At 36.7% G+C, this 26,303-nt stretch overlaps 1 protein-coding gene across 2 annotated transcripts; it reads right to left on the bottom strand.

The window, feature by feature from the left end:
* Nucleotides 1-15,429: 15,429 nt before the first annotated feature.
* Nucleotides 15,430-18,119, bottom strand: LOC105385281. 2 transcript variants are annotated; one of them, XM_011555635.3, is made up of 3 exons: nucleotides 17,036-18,119; nucleotides 16,598-16,771; nucleotides 15,430-16,126 (listed from the first exon to the last, which is right to left on the bottom strand). In XM_011555635.3, coding segments are annotated over exons 1-3 (573 nt in total). In that variant the 5' UTR covers nucleotides 17,038-18,119; the 3' UTR covers nucleotides 15,430-15,729. The 2 variants fall into 2 exon arrangements, with proteins under 2 accessions (XP_011553937.1, XP_011553935.1); XM_011555633.3 differs by having other exon boundaries at nucleotides 16,598-18,119.
* Nucleotides 18,120-26,303: the final 8,184 nt, after the last annotated feature.

The raw sequence follows: 26,303 nt of genomic DNA, 5'->3' as shown, positions 1-26,303 counted from the left end.
AAACTTAACTAGGTACCTAACTGAATCAAAATGTTCAGGTTTATCCAAGCGTTTTCCAAGAATTGAGGCTTATTCCATCACAATTCACACACCTAAGCCACAACTCACAAATTTATTTAGCAAGACTATCTGAAAATCTTACCACTATGGCCGTGGAGATTAACTAAATTGTATTCACATTTCATATTGCTGCCAGGTGGAGATTCAGTGGTTGGAGCTATCCTAACTAATATTATAAATGCGAAAGTAACTGTGTCTGTCTGTCTGTCTGTTACTCTTTCACGCCAAAACTACTGAACGGATTTGAATAAAATTTAGTATACATATGGTAGACCCCGAGAAAGAACATAGACTATTTTTTATCCCGGAATTCCCACGGGAAAATCTTTTTAAGGCGAAGCGAAGCTCGCGGGCACAGCAAGATTGTAATATCTACACCTGGTAATACAATATGTGTAGGTACTTACTTACAGTGCGTAGTAAAATATGTCGTATAAGAAGCGGATAATGCTCAAAAAGGGGTTTTATTTTTCGTGAAAAGATTTTAAATGTCCTTTATGTTTTTTTGTTATGTAGTACCTATATGTGGCTGTATATTTTCCAAACAAATGGTAAAATGTCATTTCCCATTTAGAACTCAAACATACGCGACGTTTTCATGAAGCAGAGCCTGAAAATCTTAATCAATAATATTCTTCTACGATCGCTTTTTGGCAGTGTAAGCGAATGTTAGGAAAAACCTGGGGCCTTAAACCAAAATTAACATTATGGCTGTACAAAGCTGTCATACGACCTACCATAACTTACGGTTCTGTAGTCTGGTGGCCCAGAACAGAACTTAGCTCAGTAAAAAACAAGCTGCAAAAGCTACAAAGGCTTGCATGTGTAGCCATCACAGGATGCATGAAATCCACGGCCGCACTCGAGGTACTTCTCGACCTTCCACCATTACATCTCGTGGTGAAACAGGAAGCAGCTGCCGCCGCTTTTAGACTAAGAGTAGCTGGCCTGTGGGCAAATAACTCAACAGCGTCACACACATCCATTATGTTGGAAGCCATAAAACATCAACCAATGATGGCAGCGATTGGTGATCGAATACCACTTATCCATATATTTAATAGGCACTACAACATTCAATTGCATGAAGAATCAAGAGATCAGTCCAGTATATATGAACTGAGAATATACACTGATGGATCCAAAAAAACGTCAGGTACGGGTGCTGGTGTCCACTCGGATGACCTAAACATCCATTTTTCACTGGCACTAGGCAAATACAACACAATCTTTCAGGCTGAATGTGTTGCTATTACACGGGCCGCTAACGCAGTCAAATCTAGAAAGGTTACGAATCAACGTATTCGTATCCTATCTGATAGTGCTGCAGTTCTGCTAGCTTTGTCTAGCAAAACTATAACTTCGGGGCTAGTACTAGAGTGTCACTCAGCTCTAGAATCGCTTGCCTCACAAAACAATACCATAACCCTCCAGTGGATAAAAGGGCACAGCGGGTCGCTGGGGAACGACGCTGCTGATGAACTTGCACGAAAGGGATCTGACACTGCACCAATAGGCCCAAAGCCGATAGTACCGATCCCTTTCAACCAAATTCGCTCTTGGTTGCGTTCCCGAACGACAGAATGCCACACCAATCTCTGGAGTAACAGTGCCGAGTGCAAACAAACAAAAGCTTTTGTACCACTAATTAATACTAAACTAACACGCAAATTATTATGCTTGGACAGAGCAAACTTACGTGTCGTGATAAGTACCATAACAGGCCACTGCCGGTTAAATAAACACCTATATCGCATGAAAATCTCCACCACTCCTCTTTGCAGAAGTTGCATGGAGGAAGATGAAACAGCTTCCCATGTCTTGTTACATTGCAAAGGCGTGGAGACACTACGATCAAAATCCTCGGATCTCCGGGGTCCCTCCGGGAAGTCATGAGCAACCTAGGTCGTCTACTGGCTTTCTGGCGTGAGCTTGGGTGGCTTAATAGCTAGTCACCCCATAGGTATTTCACGCATAATGGCCCACCTTGGAGGCTAAATGCGGAAAATCAGCTCGCCATGATAGATAGATAGATAGAATATTCTTCTACTGATTTTCTCTTTATCAGATTTTTTTTCATTAATTTCCAAACTTGTAGAACAAACGTTGTTTAGAATGACCTAGCCTTTCTAAAAATCTAGGCTTACTATACACTTTTTGCACCATCCTGTGTAAAACCTTATCTCTATTGATGAATATCAAACAAATCAAGGAATATTCATCTGTAACGTAACAATATTACTTACGTCTGAATCTCTGGCCAATTCTGCGCAATATTAGATTTACCTATTTAAGTGAAACAAATAGTACAGTGTTCCACACAGATATCTGACCCCCCTGCTACGACTCCGGTACATGAATAAAATTAAAAAAAAGCCTATAGTTTACAAATACATATTTATTGATACAAAAAGAGTGTCCCCAAGTGACATATCATGAAGAACCTTATCAGAACGGGTCTTTAAGTGCGCGTCTTGCCCCCCGTGCTAGCTCTCTTGCTTGGTTCTTGGTTTCTTAGTGTGTGTCCACCGACACACTAAGAAAACTAGTATTTGTCAGTCTGCTTGTCAAAAAGTATGCAAGCGTGGTAGGTGGCGTTTTTCAGCATAGAAAATCTAAATTTAATTACACGAGTTGGTCAGATATCTGCGCAGCACACTGTACGTATGTGCTTACCCATGCGTATCGATACGCGTAATCACGTTAAAACATGTTGACAATTTGGCGTCACCTGATTATTGTGTCTCAGTCAAGATTAGATACGGAGCATATTTAACTAAGAGAGTGGTCAGATATAGGGCTGGGGACCTACTCTGACTCCAGGAATACCTGCTACTTATAATATTTTGTAAAAAATTAAGCCATAGCTTAAAATATTAAGTAAGTAATTCCAAAATGTTATAGTGCTAAAGAAATTGTGTAAAAACATATTTTTTCCGTCAATGCCGACAAAGTAGGAAATTAAAAAATACTGACTACCCAAACTCACAAGAAGAGCCGGCGGCGGCTAAAACTTAATTATGAAAGTAGATATCTTAGTGAGCGACAGGCCTTATTAAAGTTTTCTTCTTCTTTATTAAATATGCTAAGTTTTCCAGCCAGTTTCACATGGTCTTCAAAGGTTCTCTAAAATCGCCCCGTTCGAATGCAGCTTCTTATTATAATATCATCACTCTTACTGTGAAGGACAACGTCGTGAGGAAACCTGCATATTTGTCTAGATTTAGCACATCTAGGTATGTGAACTCGCCAACCCGCAGTGGACTAGCGGCAGCGTGGCATGCTTTAAGAAAAGAGTTTAGACTGTAAGGGGATATCCACAAAAGGGATTCGAGTGAGCCAGGTGAAGACACTTACTGCCCTAGGTACTCAGAAAAAAGAATTAAACTTAATACACTCACAGGCAATGAAAAGGTTCCACTGGGAAAAACACCAAATTACTCCTAAACGGAAAAAGCTACCTTTATGACGCATTCTGCAACATTGAAGTACTTACATTTAACAGAGCATCCGGATATTACCAACTAAAAACAATAATATTTTGATCACATTTTTAATTAAATGTTTGAAAATATTGGGGTCGTTTTGTGTCGGTTTTTTGTGAGTGGAACTATTTCATTGCCCGTGAGTGTAGTCACTTAAGAAAAAAATACTTGTGAATACAAATAACGAAAATTACACTTTTAATAAACATAAACGATAAAATAAGGTCACTGAGTATGGCAGTTACACCCCCACAGAGCGTATGGTCGTACAGCGGTGTATTCAGTTCATTGTGAGTACAAATCGCGGCCCATTCGCTTTGTTTGCTCCATCTATCTCTGCGGATGAAATCTTTATTGAAAAATCCGACTATAACTTTGTTTCACATAAGTAGTCCCCTGTCAGGACTCTTCCTGTGCTGTAGTTAGAGTACACAATCGCTTGTCATACGGGACTTGATAAATGGGACACGGTATAACCAAACATTGCGGTGTGATGGTCGTCCACTTCTATTGCAACGGTACCGCCTGTCCCACTTGCTATATTGCTTTTATCCTCGAAAAAGAGAGAGGTGTTATAAATCTGAAATGAGTGTTTATGAATTTTTCTGGTTTTTAGTGAAAGGAGGACGTGTCTCAAACACTCTTTATGAGCAAATTAAATTCACTTTTTGTTTTTATTCACCATATAGGTAATCTTTGCGTAAGTATCATATCGACGGTGGAAAGGCAGAATGTTTTATCCGCCACTTTTGGCGAATATGAGTTATATACACCGTTGGAATCGCCTGATTTTTCTCTTTCGAATGGTGCGGGTCTCGTTTCGATCTGAGCACTTTTTTGGCGCTTAAGACATCGGTGATTTTGGAAATCTTAATACTTTTTTCTTGTATTAAGAGCCACTTTTTTAGTCTTTTTTATGTTCAAACATACATGATCAATCATAAAGTTATATAAAACATTTTACCCTTACTAAAACAGTAAAACACTGTGACTTAATTCATTTTGAATGAATATGAATTTGTATCATTAGTTACTTAAGCGACCTACCTGATTGCGAAATAAAACATAATGGATATAAAACTAAATGCCTTCTTGTCAAAAATAACATAAAAGCACTTAATATATTTTACGTAATTGTAATTTAAGCCTCACTGGCACTTAAACAATTTTACCGGTCAGTCTTACTCGCGGCGTTTGGCGGTTAATACAACTTTACCTAAATCTGTTTAATGGTACAATTGGCACTTAAGCGGTTTTTTGCGATTTGTAGATAATTGATATAAGTGATATAAAACAATTCAAAAGAATCGCAATGAAGCGGTTTACGGTGTTTAAGCTGTTATATTATTATTATATCCAGAAGGATATTGCGTGAAAACGCCAATATATAAATAGGACCGGTTGGAAAGGTGTCGCTTCAGTACCCCGCCGGGACGTTCATTCGGAGAGGACGTGCGTCTATGCGACAGTTGGCGCCGCGTACGCAGCGTAATTACGTAGGTATAAACTCATATTCGTTCGCCAGTATAAAACTATAAATATTTTTTATTATATCGACAGATAACTACATTAAATTATAATATCTATTATATTACGGTGATAAATAATAGTGTTGCTATAATTAATATTTATTGAGTTATTAATAAAAATATGCACTTGGATCCTTTCTCCTAAATTGCTGTTTCTATGCAAGTAGGGAATTTTAACGTTTCTCTAAAAGGATCAAACCAATTATTTATTTTTTATAAAATATTTTTTCTATGACTATATGGTTCTTAATTTAAAATATTTTTAATGTATTAACATGACATTACTTTTTATACACAATAAAAAATATATATTAAAATAAACTTATTCTTAAATAATTTACCTATATCGAAATCTAGTCAGAAACAGCATTTCTTATTTATATAAAAATCTAACCGAAAATGTGTTCCCACGCCCAAAACTCTGGATCAACTTAACCGATTTTGATCATTGTTAGGTAATTGGAAGTGGAAACTTGTTAGACCTAAGTTATCTTTAGTTTCTTTTTTTTGATTATTATATTTAGTTAAGTTTTCCTAAAAAAATTAAATAAAATAATTATACGAAATAGAAGACCACGTTTTAAGTGACCACGAGTACCACGACCTGTTTGTATCCCATAATTTTCAGAATAAAGTATTTTAACGAAAAGCAAACCTTATAGGAGATATAAAAAAGTTGGACATGAATTAAATTAACTTTTACTCTAACTTCACTTCATCATCCTCCATCGCTGAAGAGTGCAATATCTGGTATATTGCATGATCTATCCTGCTTTTTATGCCTCCGTAGGAAATCCATCGTTCCCTGGTACTTTGCCACTCTTCAGCGATCGTATGGTCCGTATCAATTCGTCTTATTTGGGGGTTGGATATTTAAATTTCTGTCAAGATGCAGGATAGTCATAAATCTCATCATTAATCATCATCACAACCCATTACGTCCCCACTGCTGGGGCACGGGTCTCCTTCCAACGAAGGAATGGTTTAGGCCTAGTCTACCACGCTGGCCTAGCGCGGGTTGGTGGGCCCCAACACAAGCAATCTTGTGCTGAGAGAGTTGTCGGGTCGGCGGTTTTCAAGCCGCCCGAAGGCCTCTGACTAGCCTTAACGACCTGCCGATTTTATTAATCATAATGATTACGATTATGCATCAAGATACAAGATGATGCTGGTATATTTGCATCTGCATCCAACTCCTCAGGTGATGGTTAGGATCATTAAAAACTTCGGCTATGTGGCCATACTATCTTGAAAGTCAATCCTCCATAGTAACAAGGAGATATCCTGGGTTTTGTTGCAATGTTCTTCAATATGCTTTGTATATATCCTTCATGTTTTCTATGGCAGCCGATGGTTGTGGTCTCATTTCTGGACATAGAGTCACCCCTAGCAGCGTTTGTCTTCTTGAATTTCGTTTGATACCTATTAAGTTCACAAAGAAAATACTCGTACGCAAGTGCTTCTTTAGAATGGTCGTCTAGTTCGACGTTAAGTCTTCCTTGATGGTTGATCATATCCCATGTTTCTTTAGACATACCATTCATTCTTTAAGTGTTCCTTGTGCCTTATTATTTCTTCGCAAATTTTTAACAACACGTCTTTGATGCCAGGCCTTTGATCTTTGAATGAGACCTCGTCCAGACTTAGTAGATGGTATTTGTTGTCGATCTCGATACTAAGTTATCTTCTAACTTGTGGGTCCTGCAGCTTATTTACACGACACGACACCTTTGGCAGATCTTGTTAGCTGCTCCTAAACTCCCACTATGTTCAAGCAGATTTTTCCATCGACTCAGTGGTGATCACTATTGACATCAGCAACCCTCTTATTCCTAACATCCAGAAGTGTCTCCATTTTCGACTAATCGTCGGTCGATTTGGTTCTCGGTCCGGCTGTCGGGTGAGACCTACCTCACATTGTGATAGTCCTTTGGGGTTACCACCACTAAACATTAGCCATTAACAATCCTAAAGCATCGTCGCTTGCTTATCAAATCTAGCGTATCTTGTATGAATCTGACAGATTGTTTAAAGCGAGCAACGCTGCTTATGAATTGATAATTGCTAATGTGTCTTGCCCACGCTAACATAGGTGCCGATACATGGACGCTGACCAAGGAAACTGTGACTGTGCACAGAGAGCTATGGAGCGATCCATGTTAAGAATTTTGCTTACAGACCGTATTCCCAGCGTGGTAATTCGCCAAAAGACAAAAGTCTTCGACGTCGGTATGCAGGTCACTGAACTGAAATGGGAGTCTGCAGGACACTTGGCTCGAAGGCAGGACGGAAGGTGGACAAAGGCGGTGACAGAATGGTGGCATAGAGACGGACGAAGAAATGTCGGTTGGATTATGATTATTAATTGATGAATAAGTAAACCTGATTCACTTCGATCTCAATCTCAAAGTGATTTCGCGGTGAACAATAGCAGCGTTTTACCTGAAATAAAACGCATATTAAAATACTTACCTAAGTGGAAGCTTTATTAATGAGAGAGCATTTCCGTTTCCGTCGAAGACTATCCAGTAACCTTCCTCTTTGTGTGTCAATTCCGGTGCTCAGTGGCGCCACCTGGCGGTCGTGCGGTGCAACTTTACTTCGTAAGTTGCTCACCGCGCCCTTCCCTTATTGGCTCGAATTCACCAGGCAGAAATGACTTAAAGCTTCCAGTTAGGTAAGTATTTTAATATGCGTTTTATTTCAGGTAAAACGCTGCTATTAAACTACTTGACCGTCACTGGAAGCTTTATTAATGAGACCTGTTTGTTATCGCCTGGTGACGCCACTGCTTCTGTAATTGAGATCGCCAATGTGACTAAACATATTAAAAGACAATGTATTATTAGCATTTTTCTCTTTATTTAAGAATCATATAATCAAGGTAGGTACAAGGCCTGTGATTAGATATAAAATAATGTTATGTTAGGAACACTTATTAATTAAACTACAGTAATGAACTATAATCATTATTTAAATTAACAATTAGTTAACATCAAGAATCAATAGGATTAAATAATCGTGTGACACTACTAGACTGATTATTACAATTCATTCTTATTTCACGTCTGTAAAACTTCCTAAAAGTATTGGCTGACCTCCAGTTACCGCGAGCCAGAATATCATCAATATGTTGATTTTCAAACCAACTCTTAGAAGCTACTGCAGATCTAACACTTCCTGGGCTAGCTTCAATATCGGCTTCCTTAAATATAGTTTTAACCCATCCTGCGATCACTGTACGTGAAGCTGGTTTTGCCACCCCCCTTACAGTAATGAAAAGATTATCAGTTCCTAGTAGTGTAATATTGGGCATTCTAGATCACGGCGAGCGAAGCGCGAGAATGATGAATGAAGAATGATGAAATTCGAATACCGATTAACCAACAGGATTTGTATATTTTACCCTCGGCTAGCACACTTTACTTAGAAGGCACCGTTAATGTTTACAAGAAGGATACCAGTGAATTAATTGAGCCTGTTAAATTAACTAACAATGCATTACTCTTCCTATTTCAAGATATACGCTATGAACTCAATGGTGTTGAAATTGATAAGACTAAGAATGTTGGAATATCAACAACGATTAAATCCATTTTATCAATGAATAAAAATGAGTCTGAAATGTCAAAAGCTTGGGGTTGGGACATTAATGGGTCTAATGACATTAGTGTTAAAAGCTTTGCTGTTTCCATTCCACTCAATAAAATTCTAGGATTTGCAGAGGATTATAAAAAAATTATTATGAACTGTAAACATGAACTAATATTATTAAGAAGTAATACAAATTTAAATTCTTTGAAAGTTGGCGCTGAAGACTTTATCGACGATATCACTATTACCAATATTGTTTGGAGGGTTCCACATATCAAAGTATCAGACCGTGAAAGAATAAACCTTCTTAAGATTTTAGAGAAAGATAAAGCTATCAAATTGGTATTTCGAAATTGGAACATATATGAGTATCCTTTGCTTCCTAAAACTACTAAACACACTTGGTCAATAAAATCATCGTCACAAATTGAAAAACCTCGTTACGTAGTTATTGGTTTGCAAACAAACCGAAAAAACAATAAAAAAAAAGATGCTTCCAAGTTCGATCATTGCAATTTACGTAATGTTAAAGTATTCTTGAATTCAACATATTTTCCGTATGAAAATCTGAATGTATCCTTTGAAGAAGATAAGTATTCTTTATTATATGAAGAATATTCAAAGTTTCAACAGTCTTACTACGGCCATCGATCTGAACCCTTACTTAGTTTTCAAGAATTTAAGATTCACGCTCCTTTATTTGTAATTGATTGCTGTAGACAAAACGAAACATTAAAAAGTGGACCTGTTGACGTACGCATTGAATTGGAAAGTGAAAAAGAGCTACCTGATAATACATCTGCATATTGTTTCATACTAAATGATAGTATAATCGAATACAAACCACTTTCGAACATTGTAAAGAAAATATCATGAATAGTGATTGCCTTATTGTGGACATGCAAGGCTTTAAAGACTTGAGGAACCGATTCATTCTAAAGGAATTTGCTTTTGCAACTTCCGAACATACTCAGGTGTTTCTTTTGAAACCACCATTTACTTATAATGATTTGTATAGTGAAGAAAAAAAACAAGTTTCTTGGATTCAACGAAATCGAGGCATATATTGGAATGAAGGCTATATCGTATATGAAGAATTTAAAAAGTACATTAAACCTTTTTTAGAGAAACACCGGAACATTCTTGTTAAAGGATTAGAAAAGATTAGATGGATGGAGGAAATATGTAGTAATTGTAATATAATCGAACTAGGAGAAAAAGGGTGTCCAAATTTTACTACTTTATATAATTCATTTTTGAATAGTACTGTAAACTATAACTGTGCCTATCATAAAAAATATTGTGCTCTAAAAAATGTAATTTCTTTAAGGAAATGGTTTATAGAAAATAATATGATTGTTTTTTTTTTAAATGACTTTATACTATTTATTGTTTAACTAGATTTAAGGATTATGAAAAATAAAAGCAAATATTATGTAATTTTGGTTTTTTATTTTATTAATTTTTAATAAGTTCATACACAAGTAAAGTACTTAGGTACCTAATATTTTATCATTTAAACATCAAGGTTAATTTCTTTCAATGCACAGTGCCATATGTAGTACAGTATGTGGTGCTCTAAATAAGTATGTAAGTAATTAAATATTTAGTTTATTATAACATAATCCCTAACAAAGCCCAAACATAATACAGATTTATTTACTATACGAACTTAATTTTAATAACATTTCAAATGCACAAAGGAATGTTCATTGTTCAACGACTATGTCCTGTACCTGAAAAAGGAAATACTAGATATTAATTTTTATACAGAATTTATAAGACACCTTAAAAATAAACAAAAGAAAGAATATTTACTATTGTAAATAGCTACTCACCTTATTTCACTCAAGATGCGTGCTGGTCAGCATTTTCTCCAAGTTTTGTTCCAATTTGATTTATTAATTTTACAGCAAACTCCAATATAGTATCGTAATCTTCATTTACCAAATATTGTGTTTTTATTACTGTTTTCACTTCAGCTATGTTTGATGTTTGTACAATTTTACATATTTCCATTTTCACTACATATTTAGGATTTCCAAGATTTTTGGTTGCAATATAATTCACTAGAGAAATCTGGAACAAAAACATAAATAAATTAAATAGGTATTAAGATATATGTAGAGAACATACTGTGTTACTGTAGTATAGATAACTGACTCACCTCATCTGAAGACATATTTTTCTGTTTGTTTTTCTACACAACCGCAAGGAAAGGAGAATATTAGCTTAATGATTATTTGGTCATGTAATGGAATGTGCATCACTAAGGAATTTATGTACACTGTTTCAATTGAAATATTACTAATGTGTGGGATTCTTAGAAATTACATTGACATCAGCAGATATCATGTTGAAACACTTTAATCTCAGCACACAATTTATGTACGATTTAAATGTATTTTTTTATTAACTATCTACCTAATATTTTCTTATTCGTATATGTATAATAAGAAATATTCTTGATTTTTATCCTATTTTCCGTACGTTCCATACATCATTATGAACTCATGGTGTAAATTAAACACAATCATATTAAATATTAACTTTATTTATTATATTATAAGGTAAAAATAACTTTACCTTAGCTTTAACTTATACTACTTACTTATCTTATTGGTTAGTATTACATAGGTACCTACAATTGAAAACGTAAATAGCATTTAGTGAAATAATCAATACACAGTGTCACAAGTTCCATTTCCACAAGAGATAAACTATCAGCATAATAATATAAAACACTAGAAATATTTTCTATCGGTATATAACATTTTTCAAAAATACATTCAATCTTCAAAATAAATTTATATGCTTTTATGCGTTCATAGTGTAACATCTTAAGTCTCGCGTCTACACAGTGCGCAAACAATTTTAAAGCATCTACCAGTAAAATTACAAATTCATCTGAACAACGTTTATCACAGTGTAGAAAAGTATAAAAGGGAAAATTAAAATACTGTTTATTGTTACATAGTTGTTTCTCTTTAATTGATTTATAAATTTTTTGCCACTCAGAATAACACATAAATAATGATTCATTTTCATTTCGAAACTGAAGTTGTGGATAAAAATCAGCGTCTTCTGACAGACAAGTGATGATAGTAATACTATTTGGATGAACATAATGTGATATCAATATACCAGTCATTCTCGATAATTCAAATAATGGAATAATGTCCCCAAGACAATGTTGATATTTTATCTTTTAGAATAAATTTTTTATCATCATCATGGGACAACACAATTTTTTTTACTTCTTGAGTAAAAATTTGATGCTTCAATGATTTAAAAAGTATTTGTTTTTTTCGCAATTGTATTTTACCAAGCAAAACATTATTATAATCATTTAGACATAAATCTTTTACCACGCATTTCTTAGCGCCTTTTGCTTTCTTTATTTCAGCGTCCTCAGTCTTAATACAATACAGTTTCGAACGTAATCCAACAAATTCTGAAAGGATTTTTCCTCCTAGTTCATCTTTAAATAATCCAGGAACTTTTTTATTTAACTGTGGTACATTGTAAGTATTATCAATTGAATAATTACTGGTGTCAAAATATTCTAGAAAATTATATTTTACATCTGAATAAAAGTCGTCCGTTTTAATCGAGTAAAGAAGACTATCTGTATCGGTATAACACAATCTTAGTCTTTCACCGTAAAATGGTTTCAAAATAGAATAATGAAAAGTGTATAAATGACTTTTAGATATTTCCAACACCGAAAACCCAATATAAATTGGTTTATCTAATATAACTCTCTCTGGTTTCATTTGAACAGCTACAAAATTTTCTGTAAATATAGTGCAATTTTTAAAATTAGGTCTTGATATTAATCTATCCGCGGTGTAGTTTTTTTTTGTTTTATTGCAGTTATCCGACCATTTAGTAACTAACTTGATGTCAATTCTTCTTTCGGTATCTTCTAAAGTCTTTCCGAAAATGCTATTGTTAAGGAGCTTAAACAAATCTTGTTCAAAAGAAGATTTAGCTTTTTGTCTAAGATTAGTATTTAGATCCATATAGTCCTTAAGATATGCCCCTTGTTTTAATTTAATTACTTTATGGATTTTTTTCAGTACTAAACCATGTTTAATACAATTTTTCAAGTGTATGTAATGAATCACGTAATGAAATTTATCATATAAATTTGGAATTAATTTTTTTGACACTGAACCCGGTGGTGCAAACTTTTGTGCACAAAAGGGCAAATCATTGTGAGAGTCATGGAGATAATCTGGATATTCTAAATCAACCTCCAAAATATATCCATATGCGGCATCATCTGCTATATCTAATATGTTCAATCCATCTATTTCAAATTTACTTAACATTTTGAATCCTGAGTGAGGTAAACTTTGGCACATTGCATATTATAGGTTATTACAATCAAGGTAAACTAAAAAGTTTGATGGAAGTTTTGGGTCATAACTATGTTGATACTTATTATTAGCTTTAGCGTGTCTGGTTGTACACAAACACACACCACCACGAATACCACTTTGAAGCATCCTAATAATTTCTAAGTCATGGATGAGCTCCAAATTAACTCGTGTTTTTAAAAGCATAGCGTCAAAACTATAGCTTGGTGAAGTCAAATAAAAAGCCGGATCTAACTTATAATTTTTTATACATGTTGTGCGAAAATTTTCAAAAACGTCTGCTAATAACAACACGTCTGTCTTTACATATAAATCTGTATATTCTCCTAAATTATTTATATTAAATGTGCACCATATATTTTTTGCATGTTCATCGATTGATAACGATGAATTGTTTAACTTATTGAAAAATAATTCTTGCGGTGGAAGTTTTGTCTCATCATAGGCTGACCACGTGGTCATATAATCGTAGGGATAGACACCTTTTCGTCTAAGAAGATTGAACTCGGATTTATTTTTACAAATTTGATTTAAATGCTTAAACTGTTCATCAGCTAAAGTGTTTGAAAGCTTGTCCAAACTAGAAGGCAAAAAGCTAAAGGAATCAACAAATCTCACAGCAATATTTTCTGAATCTGTCATTTGAAATATTTTAGTAAACGATATGTAGTTTTCCTTGTTTCTTGCTATAACCTTAATTTTACCTGGAATAGATCCCAAATGTCGTATAAACAAGTGGCTATCGTACCCAGACAGATTGTGAAAAAATACAGGAATAAATTTAGGGAGTTTGTAGCGCAAATTACAATACGAATGCGCTGCTCCTCTGTATTTACCTGTTAAGTGACAGTGATCCCTCACTCGGTCTTCTACTAACGGTTTCTCACATATACAGCATTGATGTGACGTATCAAAATTTAATTGATCCGTGTCAGTCATTACCAGTGCTATAGGTCTAGAGAGGACTTTATAAATTTCTGTTATATCATTTTGAAGAAAACTTATAAACATATCGACACAATCTTTACCGCGATAAAACATTAATTTATTGAAATTATTATCGTATGAACAAGTTATGTAATAAGAAAAAGCACTCGGTATATGCTTGTGAGTAATTTGTGTATGATTCGAATCTGGTATTGTTGAACACGGCTCCAACAAAGTTTCAAAATCAGCATAAATAACAAAAGGCATTTTTTGTAAGCGTTCGTAGTGCTTAAACTCGAGTATTGCGCCTTCAGTCGGCAAAACTGTCGCGACGCCTCCACAACTATGCAAGGTCAATCGTTCCTCGGAATCAAAACATATCAAACACTCATCGCAAAAGTAAACTTTTCCATGGTGTTTGGTTAATTGCGAACGTAAGAGTTTATTCAAATCTTTTATTAAACAATAATGTAACGTATTCTTATTTTCAAGCAATAAAAGATTTACGTGAACCGCTTGGCGGGCACTTGACTTGTATAGCGGGCCAACAACATTACATTTTTTTAACCCATAAACGTTGACACTAATTTTATTATTTTTTTCAAATAATTTTATGTCGGTAAAGCTGACTGGAAATGTCATTCCATGCGTATTTAGAACGGTACAAAAATGTGGATATGATTTTGTTTGGTTTGCGTTACATTTCGCCGGAAAAAGAGCTGCCATTATGCACCAAAGAAAACAAAAACTATCATTATTGTTCACATTGATGCAAGCTTTCTTACTTTTTATGTTTTTTGGTAGATCAATAAAGCCAGACGCACGAAGAGGAATATATTTATTAATATTTACCTCTAAATAAAGTGTATCAAGCAATGACCACCCACTATCGCGTTCCTGGAACTCGTCAACTTTTTTTAGAATTACGTCGCACATCTCATTGAATATAGTTTTGAAATCATAATTGCTGTGGATGCACCTATTTTCAGTGGCAAAAGACTTAACCTCGGAAGTATCATTTTTAGGTAGATAAAAATTTACAAATAGTTCAAAGTTAATTTTAACACTTTGATGCGTAGCAAGAGCCGCATTCAATAGTCGCTGAACTTTACCAGCGATGACACGCAAAAACGGTGCCGGCATTACAGGGTGGCTTTCAGGAGTACACACCTGCGCTTGCGCACGCCCGGGGCGGGCTGCGGGCACGGGGGCGGGATGTTTGGTTCTGCGGGAATCGTACACTCGATACGAAGCAATTCGTGAACGAAATGCTGAATTAATTTTTTCTATACACTCCTCCGCTTCAACTCGGGTATTATTTTTATGAGCTATGCTTTTTAAGTGAGCTGAAAAGGCTTTACTTTTTACTAATTGTTCGCACACTGAGCAGAAAATATTTTTACTGGGGTTAACCATTGTTGAATAAGTAAATAATTAACACTTTACTTATTAAGTTATATTATATTTTATTATATATTTTCAGTAAGATAAAGTAGTTAAAAATAAGGTATTTGGTATACCGCTATAACCTAGTTAGGTGCCGGTTTCAGAAAGCCTAAATAAAGTTAATCATCGATAAAAAAATATTAGGTATCTGTAAAATATGTAAGGTAAAATTTAATTAATATTTAAATTAAATAAATTAGCAACGAACAATATTTAATAATTTAAACATATTTTGTAGTTTTTATTTTTAAAGACGATTAACTTTAATTCGATTTTCTGAAACATATACTATCCAACTAAGATTTACTTCTTATTCGGATAGTATATTGGCTCCTGTGTAAATCGGGTCTTCGCAACCCGAATAAAATCAATTATGTTAGTCCATTCCGGACTATCATAATCGAATTGATACTTAAGACTGGTGTACGCTTTGGTCCACCGGTCCCGTGGGGATATGTTTTTAATATCGCGAACTTCGTAAACACGAAGTTCGCAGAACAGGCTTCCGTCTAATTTTGCGGTTCGCCGCAACGACCCATCCCCAACTTTTCGGGTTAAGCTGCTCTCCAGCTCTTGAATCGGGTTGTTCAGTGCCGCTGCAGCCTCCGCCTCGTCATCCGACCCACCGAACAGCGCCGCCACAGTTGCTTTGCGACGATTGTATGTCGCCAGGTCAATTTTTTGTTTGCCCTTATTGATTCTGTAAAGAATATAAAAGTAATATCATTACTTACAAGTCGTCAATTAGTGTATACAATAATAATATACTAAGTACCTACTTAGGTACTTAGGTACTTTGGAATGTGTCTGTTACTCCATCACGCTAAACAATTGATCGGGTTCAGACAAAATTTGCACGAACGTGTTAACGATCATAACATAAGTGATACATAATTTAATATAACAGAACGTTAATAAGTTTATCGGGATATGTACGGAAAACTTTTTATAGCTTGGGGACAACAGATAGTATGTAAATCCTACTAGTACAGTGTGGCCTCGCTGAATTATTTATTTTGGACGTTGTACTGTTTTTAATTCATGTGTCGTAAGAATTAAATTTGACAGTGTCAATCCCATTTAGGGTGGCACCAAACAAATAAATAAGAATATGATTAGGTACTACTTTTACTGTTTATTATTTAGTAGAACAATTATTGTTCGTACTTACGCTGCTCTACTTTCGGAAGCGGATTCGGAAGCTTTAGTCTTCCGCTTCCTTGAGCCGGATGGAGTTGGGGCGGGAGCAGTAGACGTGCTCGGCGCGGCGCTCAGCGCTGCCGGCTTCACGGGACGACGCCGTGGCAGTTCTTCCTCGGAAGAATAAAATCCCTCACCGTCAGACCTGCAATAAAGAAGAGACATCGTGTTTACATTCAATCAAATCTTGAGTACTTATTGGTAGATCATAATAATAGGCTAACCACGTTAAAACCCGAAATTCAACGCTAAAAGTCTCAAAAACTTTTGAACTTCTTGACTTGAATAAAAATAAACGTACTAAAATTTGTTGACCGATGTGACAGACAGACAGCGGTTTCAAACACATATCACCCACTTTTTGCGTCAATGGTAAAAATCAGAGATTATGAAAATATAACTTACGTACATTTTTTCTCGTAACTGGTAGGTAATGGAGAGGGAAGACGTCGAGCACCGATCACTGTGCACTTCGCTGATGAAATATAATTTTTCTTTTGATTTCCGTCAAATTTAAATCAATCGATCGATATGATTATTTTCACTCACACAAAGAAAAGTTGATCATGTATACTGCAAGTTAGCATTTTACCAAAATTATGGGAAATGAAATGATGACTCTGATTAAGTTTCTTTTAAATTGTAATACGATATTTAGTCAACACTAGTAGTTCATTTGGATTTGCTTGTGATTGGATATAATTAATTTTATAAAATAATCATGTTTGTAATAAAAATGATGTACTTACCTATTTCTGATTATGTGCCAGTACAGTGTATTTGACCTATGGTAGCATAACGGATTAGCTCTATGCCTCTCATTATAGAGGTTGTGGTTCGAATCCGGGCACACGCCCGAACCAAATTCAATCTTTTCAATTAATGAATTTAAGTTCACTGATAAAAAGTGGTACTACGGTGAAGGAAAACATCGTGAGGACACCTGCACAATGCAGTGCACATGTAGATCCTAGAGATGTGTACTCTAAGTACATTGTACACATTCTAAAACTGCGATACTGCTCGCGACCTATCATTTGAGTATACAAATGTACACCGAAAAAACGGGTGGGTCGCTTGCGAGTCACCTCTGAGTACCCCTTCGGAGATTACTGTCCACAGCTTATAACATGCATAATAGTTTATTTGAGATAAAACGAGGTATCTACTACTAGTATGATTTATCTCTTCTGAAATTGTACGATTCAAATTGCTGCATAAAAAACTTCGTTGTATTTCCGAAACAAGATTGTAATTCTGACCAGAATAGCACATCAACAAAATGCAAGCACTACATTATATTGCAATGCAGGGCAATGTTCCAGTCAGTGCGCTACTATGTGAAGCTATTATTATCATAATCCAGTTTATCTCTGTGTTAAAATACTTTTTACATTGATACAAAACTACTAGATGTATTTTTTATTTAGTCTAGGTAGTGAAATGGGTACCTTTCTCGTGAAGGTACATACTTTTCTCCCTGTTCCTAAAGTTTTGCTATGATAAGTTTAATATATAAATTCAAATAAAAATAAATAGCTTCTATACTGTTCAAATTAAGAATTAATGTAGAAATCTTTAATTTATATTTAAAAAATACAGGTTTATTGCATTGTTTTCATTTACCTTTAGAATAAAAAAATACTTACATAATATATTATCAATTAGCTTGCTATTTGACATCATACTATGACATATTGACATGTATGTAGGTTTTGTGTGTATCGTATTTTAAAGTAGATTATAAATATATTATAACAAAGTTTATCTTTTAGTGGAGCGAGTTCACTACAACCACCCACGAATACCACAGTGAAGTTGTTAATTAACATATGACCGCGATCCGCGACACGTCATGTGGTGACTCCTGAGGTCTGGCTTAGTTTGATAGTCTAAACACCTCCCGAAACTCCTGAGGTCTGGCTTAGTTTGATAGTCTAAGCACCTCCCGAAACTCCTGAGGTCTGGCTTAGTTTGATAGTCTAAGCACCTCCCAAAAATCCCGAGGTCTGGCTTAGTTTGATAGTCTAAGCACCTCCCGAAACTCCTGAGGTCTGGCTTAGTTTGATAGTCTAAGCACCTCCCAAAAATCCCGAGGTCTGGCTTAGTTTGATAGTCTAAGCACCTCCCGAAACTCCTGAGGTCTGGCTTAGTTTGATAGTCTAAGCACCTCCGAAAATCCTGAGGTCTGGTTTAGTTTGACAGTCTAAACACCTCCCGAAAATCCCGAGGTCTGGCTTAGTTTGATAGTCTAAGCACCTCCCGAAACTCCTGAGGTCTGGCTTAGTTTGATAGTCTAAGCACCTCCCGAAAATCCTGAGGTCTGGTTTAGTTTGACAGTCTAAACACCTCCCGAAAATCCTGAGGTCTGGTTTAGTTTGATAGTCTAAGCACCTCCCAAATATCGGTAGGGGGTTTTTAGCCGGTAAGAGTCCGGCACTACCTGGGGTCTTCACTTCCCAGGTGTCCATGATGGATTTTCCCCCTACCTAAAAAAAATAAAAAAAAAAAAAAATGTGTGTTATGTGATGTGTGTTGCGGCGTGAATAAAAATTTATATCGGTGAGTAATTTTGGTATATTTTTAATACTAGCATCATCATGGTGCCCTATAACCATATATTTGCTGTTGGAAATAAGGCAGTAATGTTACCCAGTGTATTTAGTTATGTTAAATACAGAATGCTTGTTTATTAGTGGTCACCCCGTTGGCAGGTGAATGTACATAGGTCATACTTGTATAACTTTAATTATGGGAACCAACTCTGAAATCAGGAAAAATAAAAGAACTGTTTCATAGTAAAGTTAAATACATATTCAAAGTAATGTAAAGTTAAAAGCACCATGTATATGAATAAGATCATTTAGTAAGTCAACGGAAGAGACAATTATTAGATATCGAACGTAAAACCGATTGGGCATTCTGGATCACGGCGAGCGAAGCGAGCGAAGGAGCGAAGCGACTGAGAGTGATCTAGAATGCCCAATATTACACTACTGTTCCTGATACTTCACGTCGCTCATGCAATAACGTGATAGTCCTATCTATCCAAAAGGGGGGATTCAGATTTAAATTATTTTCGTTGACTAGTAACTTCCAGCCGGACTGACTATAGTTACTGTTGTCGGTCTTTGAACCAAATTGTGGCCAAAATATTACAAATTGATCCGATTTTACATAATGATCCAAATCAACTGCAAGTAACGTTAAATCATGAATACGCCTACCGGAGCATAGCAAAAGGAGTATAGCCGTATGACGGGATACTTGAAAAGTATTATTTTGGTCAATTGCGTAGTTAGATATAAAGGAAATTAATTTGCTTACGTCCCAAATTGGTGATTTATTATTTACCTTCGGATTTTTTAGAGCAAATTGATTTTAGCACGTGTTTTACTAACACATGCGAACTTAAAACACTCGATATTTCGGTATTGCAAAGGGTGGAAACCACGGATTTATGCAAAAGAATTGTATTGTAAGACAGTCTATTAACTAAATATAAATCTGATAAGAACTGTGCCAATTCTAAACCTGTCGGGTTTTTTGCATCCAACTGTTTTCTACTACACCAAGTTACCCACCTCTTCCAAGCGATTTGGTAAGTTTTTAAAGTTGACTGCCGCCATGAGTCCTTCAAAAGTGATATTTGATCAGTGTTCCATGACTCTATCGCCTGGGACCACCCCCACATATCCACACCTCTAGAACAATCTCGTCTACTTTCGGGGGAGCGAGGCCGGTCGAGGTGTCTACTAGGTGTTTCTGTAGGTTCTTCAGAGTCATTGGGGCAGATAGGGCTCTGGCTCGTAGATCTGCTCGCCAGAACACTTTCTCCCACCGGGGTGCAACTATTAAGTATACTCCGGTTGAGTGATTCAGGTGCATCAGTACTTTTGGGATCAAGAACGGTGGTGGGAAAATCCACGCAAGCTGGTAATGCCAGGTCACGCTGAACGCATCGTGAAGAAGGGCTTGGTGATCTGTAAGATCTCGAGTTGCATAATTGCAGACTACGTGCGCGGTGGCTGAGGCGAACAGGTCGATCACTGGAGTTCCCCATTTTGAAAATATTGTCTGCACACACGCTGGCAAAAGATGCCACTCCGGGGGTAGTTTGTGTCGCGACAGACTGTTGGCATTGCTGTTGTATCTGCCTGGTAGATAGTGTATGCTGAACACTATCTGGTAATGGTCTAGCGAGCTCAGGATTTGATAAGTCAATTCCATTAGAGGTGGTGATTTGGTGCCTCCCTCTTTCTTTAAATGAGCGACTGCGGTTTTGTTGTCGCATTGAATTAATAACGAACTGCCGGAAATTGTGTGGGCTTGACTCTGAAGGGCATACAGAATTGCAAGCATCTCTTTTTGGTTGCAGTGCAACTTTTGGTCCTGAAGAGACCAAGTTCCCGATAGGGCTAGGTGGTTTAGTTGGGCGCCCCAGGCCTCGTCCGAGGCATCCGTGGTCAGGAAGTTTACCGGAGGTGGTTGATGCAATAGAGACGACATTTGGCAATTCTGTATCCACCACTTTAGTTCTGCGATGACATCTACAGTTAGTGTGTAAGTTTTTGTCGAGTTGGGCGGTATGGTATTTAGGAACATTATTAAGTGTCGATGATTTAGACGACCCCGTGGTACGACAAAACTGGCGAAGTTCAGTAACCCCACTATTTTCTGGACGTCTTTTATGTTTACTGTGTCTTGATCGAGAACACGACTGATCTTTTGTCTCATGGAAACAATCTTTTCCTGTGGCAACGATTTGCGATTTTCCCAAGGTGCCCATAGAATACCTAGGTATATTATACTCTTTTGAGGCTGGAGAACTGACTTCTCGAAATTTATTACCCATCCTAACGTCTGTAATGTATGTACTGTTAGTCGAACATGTTCCTGAAGTACCTCTATATCCTGATGTACGATCAAATAGTCGTCCAGGAATACTAATATCCTGACGTTCCACTTGTCTCGCAACATTTGGGCGACCCAGTTCGATAGGATTGAAAAAGTTTTGGGAGCCGTGCTCAGACCGAACGGTAAGGAGGTCATCTCTAACAGTTCTTGATTGTATATTAGGCGAAGAAAGCGCCTCTGTGACTTCGTGACTTTCAGATGGAAGTACGCTTGAGAAAGGTCGATCTTGCAAAGCCAGTCTTGGGGTTGTAGAAAGTCTGGGACGCGATACATGTTTATCAAATGAAAGGGTTCTGTCATGACGTAGTAATTCAGAGCTTTGAGATTGAAAATGGGGCGGGCTGATCCGTCCGCCTTCGGTACCAGAAACATGGGGGATATGAAACTTGGGGACGGTTGAGCTATTTTTAAAATGCCCTGCGATTTCATTTTTTCCACGACTGCAGACATTTCGTTCGAGACAGGTGTGTGAAATGGACCTTTGTTTACATTTGGAAAAATTAACTTGAGGCTTTTGCCAAAACGGTATGCGATACCCCTGGATCAATTTCAAAATAATCGTTGGTGCTCCCATTAGTTGCCACTGATTTTGGTATTGTGCTAACTGACCTGCTTGGAATGGAGCTGAGTCATTGTTTATACCCCCTATGTCTTGTCTTGTTTCCCCTTTGGGTACTCTGTCTTCCCCTAGAACTCCCACTATCGGGCCGCGAGCCTCGATTTTGAAAGGGCGCTCTTGAATATGAGCTATTATCAACCCTTAGTTGTTGAGTTCTTTGCGTGGGGGCACTAGATTTATATCCACCCCGCGGGGGTGGGTTGTAAGATGGCCCAGACACATAATGTGGCTCTTGAAAGCCATGAGCTCCACGCGATGGAACTGCTTGTCTCCGGGTCGCCTGCCCCCGCGAGAGGCGGCTGTTACCCTGACTTGATTTTTGGGCTTGTTGTTCTGACCTCGGTGGCCAGAATGCCTTGCGGACCCCACCAGCCTTTTCTAACGCAGCGGTGAAAGATTCAGACTCAAACAAGTATGTGGAAGACGGTGGTATCCTAGAAAGGGTGGCTTTGACTAACGGGTCCCGAACCTGAGTGGTAATAGCGTCTCGACGCATCTCTATGCTTTCTGCCCGGTGACCGCAGACTAATTGTAATAAGTCTGATGTAATTTTATGGAAACTGCCACTTTGGAACAACTCATCAATCTTATTATTTAGAGTATCAAACGTTATACCATCATTATCTTTTGCCCAGGTTAAAATATTACGTTTAAGTTTTCTTGTAATGCCTCTTTTTGCTTTAGTACGCAGTAAGTGATGGTAGCATATGCCTTCTCTGTATTTGCTTGATTACGCAAGGTATCATACATTTTCACCTCCTCGTTTGTTTTGAGGTCTATGAAGCCTGGAGTATGATTATAAGTCTTCTGCGTGTCGGCGTACCTAACCTCTGACCAAGCAGTGCTACCAAGGCGCTGAACATCAGAAAGCATCTTTAGAAAAACGTCAGGTGTTTTTGGAACGGAAGGTTCTTTTAATTTAGTTTCTAGACTAAAAGTGAAATCTTTAGTCAGTTTAGGACTTTCCTCTCGTTGGTCGAGGTCTTGTGAACCTGCAACGCTATCATAAAGATGCCCGCTAACTCCAGAGCATACTGATGTTGCGTCATTGTCCTGCATGCCGTCACACGGCAAGTCGGTATTGCCGGAAGGAGTAATATATTTGCGAAGCTCACCCAGTTCCTTGAACAGCTGATCCATCCTTTGATCAGTACGACTCTCGTGCTTACTCTTCTTACGGCGGTGCCGGACGAGCACGTGTCGCTGGAGCTGGACGAGCAGCTGCTGCTGCTGCTGACGCGGCGACGGCGGCGGCGGCGGCGCGGGGGGGTGCCTCCGTCCCGGTCTGGCACAGGGACTGACCCATGACTCGGGCCCGGCACAGGCTCCATATTAGGTACTACTGCAATAATAACACCGGTACACAACTAATCTTAACTAAACTTTTACCTCAAACATGAGGGTAGGATGATTTTAACAAAAAACAAAATTAAAATATCTTTTAACTGGTCTAATATACACTAATAACAAGATCCGAACGGGAAACCGTTAAATTAAATGATCTTGTGCCGTATGATTATGTAAATTTAAAAGCCAGTTGTTTAAAAAATATTAAAGGTTACTTACATGTAGGTGCTACACTTACACTTTTAAATTTTGTTCTAACTTATTCAACACTGAATTTAAAATATATTTTTTAAATTAAATATTTAAACGGTCGCAGAGACAGTCTGCTGCGCACAATGTTGCCTCGACGGAGTTTAAAACGCCAATGAGGGAAGGGCGCGGTGAGCAACTTACGAAGTAAAGTTGCACCGCACGACCGCCAGGTGGCGCCACTGAGCACCGGAATAGGGAATATGCGTAATTTTTTTTTATACTTTTATTGGATAGTTTTACATCACTTTATTATAGTAAAAAAAAATTCAACGCCAAAATAAGTAATTTAAGGTATTTTAAAGAAAGTTAAAAAATTACAACCATCACGACCACTTTGAAATTCCCGTCAGGATGGCGGGCTGTCGTGACGTCATGATCGTTTAATTTCACGGCTCAGAATAATGAGTTCCGTCAGTCGGCATAGATTTTTTACCTAATCAAGTAATCACAGAGTACTTTTGTATTTTCAACAAACCAATGTTGTCATGGTAACAAACGAAAAAGGAAGTGTATAAAGTGTGATCAGTGGCTGTTTTGTAATGGTAATAAAGTGTGACCAGTGGCTGTTTTGTAATGGGAGCTCGTAAATAGCTGCTAGTAGCTCTTTTGAAATGGGAGCGCGCAAACCAGAGAACCTTTGTACACAATATTACGCTATTATGGCAATATGAATATAAAGTAATATTTGTATTGTATGTAAGTACTTACTGTAACTTTGGTTCTCAGTAAGAGAGACTAGGGTTAGTGGGTCATTCTATTCTATTATCTGTGGGGGTGTAAGAACCTGCACCTGGCTCTCTTGAATGGAACCATTGTGCATATCTCAAAGGTCTAAACCCCCTTATCTAAACTATCGAATAAGAGTATAAAAATATATGCATATTCCCTAATATTTGGGCACACGGCTCTCGACTTTTCAATAGTCTTTGCTGTCCTTTTCCGCAGCTGGCCACAGTTTACTCGTTCATACTGCGTAATAAATTTAATGTGTCCAGTTCTTCTGATTACGAGAATTCTTCCATAACTTAATTTAGAAAAAAATAACAACTTTTGAAATATACTAACGACTGCCATTATAACCTAAAAGTAGAAAGAGCAACTTGTGTCATGTTCATGTCATAATACTTACAATACAAATTTAATTTTATTGTGTTGCAATATGGAGCATATTTGAGTGGCTCGTTGACTAGCGAATGGCTGTTTACGCCTCATTACAATAGAACAACTAGTGGCAGCCCATACACTACCAACAAAAATATAAAAAGTCCTAAACTTTGCAAACAAACAAGCATATCAAACAAGAAGTGGAGAGGTTATAGGAGGCTAGGATCTCCTCGTATTGGAAGAATTTTTATGTGATCCATCGTATCTGATCACAACGAGCATCACAAACACTCGGTGACATTAACATTTCTTTGTTTACACTTGACATTTATTTAACTATACGTAAACGCAAAGAAGTTATTATTCTGAGATTGATATATAAAGGATTATGACGTCACATCCGCCCTAAGAAAATGGGTGACGTTTCACGGAAGTTAGAATTTACCGAAGTTTTTTTTGTACTTTTCAACTTCATTTACTTGCTCAAAAATAAATTACAATCTAAAATAATGATGGAGTCGTAGTTATGAAACAACAAAGTTTATTATAAATAATATTTGACCTTTATTTGAACCACTTGCATATTCCCTATTGACACACAAAGAGGAAGGTTACTGGATAGTCTTCGACGGAAACGGAAATGCTCTCTCATTAATAAAGCTTCCAGTGACGGTCAAGTAGTTTAATATGTTAATAAATTTTATAATAAAATAATGCTTCGAGAAAAGGATGGCACTGCCGTGCCCCCAGATATTATGAAATTTTTGTTTTCAATCTAGAAGAAGGAAGAAGGGTCAGCCTTCTTACCTTTTATACCTTCCCTGGACTTCCACAAATATTTCTACCGAAAATTGTTCAACCGTTCTTGAGTTCTGAGGTCCAATTATAAGTTCATTTATTCTTTAAGTCATTCATCTTACATATAAATTGCCTTAGTTTGGCGGTTAATTCATTCTTATGGAATGTTTAAAGTAACATAAATTATTATAAAACATTATGCTGGTGTAATGGTTAAATCTCCTTGGTCTTTAAATTGTTTTTACTTGTATTTTATTAAAATGTTAATGTCGTTTAAGCCAATTTGACCTGACTGAGATTTTACATGCCTATGACTTATGTCCCTTATTACAGTAAATAGAATATGTACATTCATTTCATATACAGAATTATATAGAAAACTGTTTCAATTTTACGTATTTTAATTTTCAAAGCCATAGGTAGAATAATTACAGAGATATGATTTTTTTTCGAAGATTTCAAACTTTAAATCGCTCTGGTGAACATTTTATATCATGGCGCTTCAAACATTTTGCCTTTCCACCGTCGATATGACTTTTTAGTTGACATAATTTTTTACTGGATTTCTTACGCAGGCTCTCTGTATGTTTCAAAATACGTAAAACAAAATCATGTTCAGAATTACCATTACCACTGACCT

The sequence above is a fragment of the Plutella xylostella genome, chromosome 21, assembly GCF_932276165.1.
Source record: "Plutella xylostella chromosome 21, ilPluXylo3.1, whole genome shotgun sequence".
In the NCBI taxonomy this organism is placed as follows: domain Eukaryota; kingdom Metazoa; phylum Arthropoda; class Insecta; order Lepidoptera; family Plutellidae; genus Plutella; species Plutella xylostella.
Note: the sequence above shows the minus strand (reverse complement) of the source record. Positions and strands in the feature narration are given on the sequence as shown.

What these genes read in the sequence shown, in the direction of transcription:
- LOC105385281 (XM_011555633.3), bottom strand. Translation starts at nt 16,791, where the DNA reads ATGTCTCTTCTTTATTGCAGGTCTGACGGTGAGGGATTTTATTCTTCC. An exon ending in GCTTCCGAAAGTAGAGCAGC is followed by an intron (nt 16,127 to 16,597) that starts GTAAGTACGAAC and finishes TATTCTTTACAG; the next exon opens with AATCAATAAGGGCAAACAAA.